This window comes from Trypanosoma cruzi, genomic scaffold (genome assembly GCF_000209065.1).
Source record: "Trypanosoma cruzi strain CL Brener 1047053516851 genomic scaffold, whole genome shotgun sequence".
Lineage (NCBI taxonomy): Eukaryota > Euglenozoa > Kinetoplastea > Trypanosomatida > Trypanosomatidae > Trypanosoma > Trypanosoma cruzi.
The window spans coordinates 549,621-555,965 of record NW_001849577.1 but is presented as its reverse complement, the minus strand read 5'-3'; the positions used below and the strand labels follow the sequence as shown (position 1 = coordinate 555,965).

The following is a 6,345-nucleotide window of genomic DNA, read 5'->3' as shown; positions in this document are numbered from 1 at the left end:
AAAGACATGCCTGACTTCTCGAGAAGGTGAGTGCAACAAAACAAAGCGCTCTTGAGAAGAGGTAAAATCCAATGGTGTGAGAAACTGAAGCGACGCCCTGTGGGGGCACCGCCCCTCAATGAAGGCGGCGATCGCCGTGTCTGGAATCCCCTCAGAAATTACACGCAAAACAAAAGCGGTTGCTGTTTTCTTTCTTACCTCTTTTTCTTCCACCTGGCTGAGGAAACCATCGGGCCATACCTCCTGAACGATGAAATCATCAAGGGACCATTTCATCAATCCTGTCAATCGCAGGCCTCGTTCCTCCTCCGCTCCGGTGCCGCAACGGTGTATTGTGCGCAGCTCAGTGATCCCAACGGCATCTTCCACTGCAGCGGCGCCATGGGCGTGTTTCATGGACTTCCTGATTTTGATTCTATCTTTCGTCATGACTGCGTGTACCAACCTCTCATTAGCATTCCCGTGTATTTCCCCTTCCATGGACGTGTGTTCAAAAAGAAAAAGAAATGAAGAAGACAGGACACAATGAAAAGAATGGGCGAGTCCACGGAAGGAAGGCGGCGGGATACGGTCGAGTCGTCTCTCCGCCTGCCCATAGACGCGAACACAATCAAAAGCGGAGCCAAAACCCAATGGAAGATTTCTAGCGTCAAAACAAACGCCTCAACGGGAGGCGTTTCTCCCTCCCTCTTTCTCTCGCCTTTTTTTTTCCCTTTTCTTTCACCGTCACAGATCTGAAAGCCTGACATTCGCCTGCTTTGCAAAGGCTTCTCTACGCCAACGAGGCATGCAGCGAAAAGCATATCCTCCATGCGGATTCATCATGAAGTAGGGACGGTCATTCCAAAGACAAAATCCCACACAACTCAAATACCCAACTTGACCGCTAACTACGCCGCTTAACCAATACGTCCAACCCATTCCCGTGAAAAACTCCACATCACTGCGGAGGACCCGGGAGTCCAAAGGCACTGTGGGGATGGGGTAACGATAATACAGTCGTCGTCCGGCGGAACTCATGAGAAGGCCTTTGCGCCAAAATAGAGTTCCCACGCTAATAGCAGTACACCACGTGAGGCTATTGAAACTAATGGCCTTCATCCACGCTTGTCCCCATGTATTGCGTTTGCTGCTCCACATCGCTTCCGAGAGAAAGTAGTGTAGGGTTGTTCCAGCAAGTACCCCTGGTATCGCGATCCAAGCCACTTGTCGCATGGTACCGTTTAAAGTGTAGTTTACTCTCTTTTCCGTGAAGATGCATGCAGCAGTTCCGATGCAAGACACCATCAGGACCATCGCTGAGGAGAGAAGAAAGCCATACGACATACAGCAAAGGTTGCATCGCTTCTCCTGGGAATTTCTTTTCTTGACAGCCTCTGGTACCTCGTCCGAATGGATCCCAATTTCCACGAGTAGCCTGGGGTCCGCCTTTTTCCCTGTAATGATCGATATCTTTGTGGTGTCTAAATCTGTCATTTTTATCACTGGCAGCTCTCTCCGCCTCCAAAAGAAAAAAAAAAAAAAAAAAAAAAAAGAAGAAGTACTAGGAATGCACACAGAAAGGCACTTCGCGTATCCAAGATTCATGTTAAACTCGTACCATGCACACGCGGAATGTGTCTTTTTCTTTCTCTCTCACAAATACAATATTCTTTCCGTCCCTCCTCTTCTAAGATTTCTATCTACGACAATTTCATCAGACAAGCGCCGAACGCACACACACACACAAATGCACACTCTCTGATACACAACACAAGGCGCGGTAGTACTACCCATTCCCTTTTAAATTTTAAAGGTAGATTTCTACCAAACACATTCACAATCATTCTATGATAGCTCCATTGTGTAACAATGAGCAAAAAAAAAAACAAAACCACAAAGAAGTGTTTAAACCCCCTTTTTTCCCAAGGGGGAGAAAGGAACAAAACAACAACTGTAAATGGGAAGGTCTCATGCATAAATTAAGAAGAATTACATAAAGATATATATATTCAAAAAGCCAAAAAAAAAAAAAAAAAGTAAAATAATCCTCCAAGTGGAAGCCCGCATAAAATTGCCATAACTCCATCCGCCCCATTCTTCATTGCTCCATTCTTTCACATAATGTCTTCATTGTTGTAAATGGGCGAGTCCCTCTCTCTTCATTCTGCTTTTCGTTTCAAAAACGACCAACCGCTGGCTTGAAGTGTTGTCAAAATTGTTTGCACGGCGAATCATCTCAATATGATCGGCAGAGAGTCCAAGCGCAAGGCTCTGTGACTGTTGAATGATGCTACAATGCGCCAACACGAGAGTTTCCGTGGGTCCATCAACATCCGCCGTAGTACCGCGCGCTGTAGAGAGCGAGGAGGTGGACTGGGTGACGAAGTTCATCGGAACAGTCGTTTGGGGTTGCCCACGCAGTGATGCCTGGTGGTCTCCTCGCTTCAGTTGAGGGATACTCTCTTCCGCACGAAGTCGCTCCCGCAGGTGTTTCTGTCGCAGACGCCAGAGTTCGTGCTTGCGCATTAACGCCTCTGATTGTGCCTGCTCCGCCTCCTCGTCAAGTTCAACAAATCCTCGGGACGTGGTATTGCCCATCAGAAGTGTATCTGCCTGGGATGAAGTTGTGCCAGCATCCATGAGGAGAGCATCATGCCCCATGGATGGCGGTTCCATAACGGCTGTTTCGTCTCCAATGACAAGTTCTGGTATACGATCATCGGGTTCCCCGTCATCTGGGGTAAGACGGGAGGTGGAAAGCTGGGAGTTCGCAATTTCCTTCTGCAGGAGGCGCTCGAAGGTCTGTTTCTTCCGCTGTTGCACATTTGAGAGGAATTGACTGGTGATGCTGTTGGCGACCAAAGGGCTCCATGCAGAAGACGATTGCGACCCAGCTGCTGGAGAAAATGGATTGCTCGCCTCGCCCAGCCCGTCAAATACGCCCGAGAGCGAGCGAGAAAGAACCTCCTTCATATTGACATGACGTGCCTCAGTCCGTAGCGCCTTCTGTGAACGGCGGAAGAGAAGCAAGGGGTCATCAGCCTCGCGTCCCGCACATTCACTTCGGTGTTTTCTCTTACGGGGCGCCTGCTGCTTCTTCTGCTTCTTCTTCTCCTTTTGGCGATCAGGGACTCTCTCTCTGGCGTCCGGCCCCGGTTCACCCGTGAAAGGCACAATTTTATGATTTATTTCTCCATCCCCATCCTCATGTTGGCCCGGAAGCGCGTCATCGTGCCCGCCCTCCGACGATGCCACTTCTGGCGTCGCGTCAGTGGGAGGCACATGCCGACACTCCTGTTCCTCCATATACCGCCGAACCTTGTCGTGCGGCGAAAGAGTCTTCATCGCAAGAACATCATCGGCCGCGCCACACGGCTGGGGCGTCGCACTCGTCACGCGAATGGCTTCCTGCACAACAGTCATTTTACCCGTTCCCTCTCAAACTCACGTGTGGGTGAAAGGCAAACCTCGACCCAATGCGGTCGGTCCAACAAGATTGAAAAGAAAACAAAAACTTCCGTAACACACACACACACATACACGATAAAAAAAAAAAAAAGCAAAGAGGCAGGAAGAATGTTCACGTTTTAAGGCTGCAAATATACAGGGAAGGTGAGACCAAGAAATAATCCTGAACGCAAACCAACACCATACACACTCAGAGGGAGATTCCGTTTTTATCTCTTCTTCACTGCTGCTCAAGAACACTTACGGCTTCCACCTGGCCAGTTGCCCCGGCACACGCCAGCGCCGTTAATCCTGCCACATTCTTTGCACTGGGCATGGCGCCGTTCTTGAGAAGGATCTGCAGCACGCCCACATGACCAGCACCAGCCGCAAGATGCAGCGGTGTGCGCTTCATTTCATCCCTTGCATTTGGATTGGCACCCTCATCCAGGAGACGCTCCACCACAGCGGTGAATCCACGCTCCGCCGCGTAGTGCAACGGCGTCCATCCACCAGCGTCCGCCGCATCCAAGTCCACAGTTTGCATTGGCTGCGCGGAGAGAATGGCGTCAACAATGCAAATTTTTCCAGAAAATGCTGCATGGTGCAGGAGCGTCATCCTGTTCGCATCGCGCTCCGTGACACAACCTCCATGCCTCACGTATTCCTTCACACGTGCCTCGTTCCCCAAGCGGCAGGCATCATAGATTGTTTCCTTCCTTTGGTTGCCAGTCTCCATGGGTGCGTGGCGTGCCGCCCCTTGGTGCGCACACACACGAAAAAAAAACAAAAACAAACGAAGATGCATGCGCCTGTCCAAGAGGTTCGGCGCAATCCGCACCGCTGACATCTCCATCCCCCCCACGGCGGGTCTGTCCAAAGAGGAATAAACAAACAAACAGGCAAAATGGCAGTCAGTTTTTTTTTTTTCGTCTGCTTCCACAATTTTCCTCCCTTCTTCCCCTCTCGTCTGTTTGTTGTTTCCTTTCCCCTACTTCTTGCTCTCTTTTGATTTCATTCCCTCCACTATTCCGTTTATTTGGGGCCTTCATCTCTCCTCTGCTTCTATTTTTCCTTCGCGCTATAGGGTGACGCTCTCTTGTAGCTACAGTTCTCTGCAGTGCGTTTCAATATGCAGAAGTGAGGGTGCTCGGACGCCCACGCCGCGCGACTTCAATTGCGACTATGAATGAAACATAAAACCACAAATGCATGAAATTTCATAGAAAACAAACAAACAAACAAACAACAACAAAAACAACAACAACAACAACAAAAAAAAACGACCTGAATCACACGTTTTTCTACGTGAAACACATTTACCTCTTCTTTGACTGGGCTGGTTGGTTCTTGCTGGTGCTGATTTCCCCCTCCTCCATGCCCGCCTGCTGCATCAGCTCCGAGATGGACCTTTCGAGGTCGTCAATGCGTGTTCCCATCTCGTCAATGCGGGTGATGATGGTGTCTGACATCTCCTGAAAACGTTCCTGCATATTCTGGAGGAGATTCTGCACAAATCCCGTCAGCTCCTGAGTGCCCTGCTCACCGTATGCACCTGGAAGGCCCCCGTCCGCTGTTTTCCCTGATGAAGCAGCATTTTTTGACATTGCCTCACTTTACTGTACCACTACTGTGCGCCTGCAAACGATGCAAGCCAAAAACACGATTGATATCTTGCTGCAGTTTTAAAAAAAGCCGGTAAACACACACACACACACACAAATACAAATAATGGGCACAAGAATAGAAAAAAAGAAAGAAGGGAGCAAATTCAGCATTCTCCAAAAGAAGGAAAAGGGGGCAATGCAGACAAAATTACAAGAAAAGCACACCACAAGGAACATCCAAAACCACTACCACAATGTTCTCTCTCTCTCTCTCTCTCTCCCTGAACGCATGCAACAAAGAAGAAAAGGATCAATGAAAGCCCACCTTGACCCCACACCGAGAGGGAATCAATGAGCAATGCATTCTCAGTAAAAAAAAAAAAGAAGAAAAAAAAAACAATTTAATTGTGCGTTTCATAGCACGTCAACACGCGCACAAAAAGAGGGCAACATACATAGACAACCGCACACTTCGCTCTTTTTCCGACTTGCAATATATATGATGATTACCTGCATACACACATATATACGTATTATATCTACGTATGTAGATACATTTGTTACGAGTTACGTGTCATCACGAGCTTCGCGGTTCCCAGGAATGAACAGGAGCGGATCAATTTCATTGATATCACTCGGCAAAGAGCCACTCGTAAAGGAGCTGAGTACGATGGCCCGCGCTGTTCTTCCAAGCCCATCGGTGAAGCCAGGACGCGAGCCTCCATCCAAACTACGTGAAACAAATAGAGACGTTGCACTCTGTGGCCGTTGCAACAATACCTGCTCCTGCATTCTACCTGGGGCTGACAACCCAGCGCCATTGGACTGCGAGACTTGTGTGAGCGCCTCACGGTCGTCGCCCATCGTCGGCGTGCGGTTACCAGGCAGGAGGGCATCTGTCTGAGCCTTCCGCTGGAAAAGGGGAAGTTGTCGTGCCTCTTCCTCTGGGACAATACGCACGCTTGAACTCAACTTCATGGCTACAGCAAATCGAAGCTTCCGTGCGTTTCCAAGTGATATCATCTTGGCCGAGTTCTTCAGGGTGTACTCCGCCACACGCCTGTTCATATCAACCATGAGTGACACGTAATCATCCTTTTCTAACGCCTCAAGTCCGTCTTCCTTCCGGTGATGAGGAAAGTTTGAATAAAAGACGCCTGTCATATAATAAACACAACAGTGCGACGTCCTGTGAAACTCCTGATCTGTGCTGACACACGAGTCAGAGACCAGTCCGATACCGACATAGTCACTGTTAAGAACCCTGAATGTGATGCGGTGACGTCCTGTGATGAGAAATCGGTTGCCG

General features: G+C 49.1%; 6 protein-coding genes across 6 annotated transcripts, besides 5 other annotated features; all 6 read right to left on the bottom strand.

Annotated features, from left to right (window-relative positions):
* On the bottom strand, window positions 1–480 carry Tc00.1047053503557.49 (hypothetical protein, conserved; the record flags this gene model as incomplete). Its single annotated transcript, XM_799531.1, has 1 exon — window positions 1–480. A coding segment is annotated over one exon (480 nt), but the record flags the coding sequence as incomplete, so codon positions are not given.
* Window positions 1–6,345: a sequence feature (heterozygous, Esmeraldo-like haplotype).
* On the bottom strand, window positions 727–1,587 carry Tc00.1047053503557.40 (hypothetical protein, conserved; the record flags this gene model as incomplete). The annotated part of the gene is made up of 1 exon (XM_799529.1): window positions 727–1,587. The coding sequence occupies one exon, from the start codon at window positions 1,585–1,587 to the stop codon at window positions 727–729; it is 861 nt and encodes a 286-aa protein (XP_804622.1).
* Window positions 1,506–1,540: a microsatellite.
* Tc00.1047053503557.30 (hypothetical protein, conserved) lies at window positions 2,110–3,405 on the bottom strand (the record flags this gene model as incomplete). Its single annotated transcript, XM_799528.1, has 1 exon — window positions 2,110–3,405. One exon carries the CDS (start codon window positions 3,403–3,405, stop codon window positions 2,110–2,112), a length of 1,296 nt encoding a protein of 431 aa, XP_804621.1.
* Window positions 3,671–4,285, bottom strand: Tc00.1047053503557.20 (ankyrin repeat protein, putative; the record flags this gene model as incomplete). Its single annotated transcript, XM_799527.1, has 1 exon — window positions 3,671–4,285. One exon carries the CDS (start codon window positions 4,283–4,285, stop codon window positions 3,671–3,673), a length of 615 nt encoding a protein of 204 aa, XP_804620.1.
* Window positions 4,674–4,705: a microsatellite.
* On the bottom strand, window positions 4,749–5,036 carry Tc00.1047053503557.14 (hypothetical protein, conserved; the record flags this gene model as incomplete). The annotated part of the gene is made up of 1 exon (XM_799530.1): window positions 4,749–5,036. One exon carries the CDS (start codon window positions 5,034–5,036, stop codon window positions 4,749–4,751), a length of 288 nt encoding a protein of 95 aa, XP_804623.1.
* Window positions 5,295–5,319: a microsatellite.
* Window positions 5,408–5,433: a microsatellite.
* Window positions 5,604–6,345, bottom strand: Tc00.1047053503557.10 (hypothetical protein, conserved; the record flags this gene model as incomplete). Its single annotated transcript, XM_799526.1, has 1 exon — window positions 5,604–6,345. A coding segment is annotated over one exon (742 nt), but the record flags the coding sequence as incomplete, so codon positions are not given.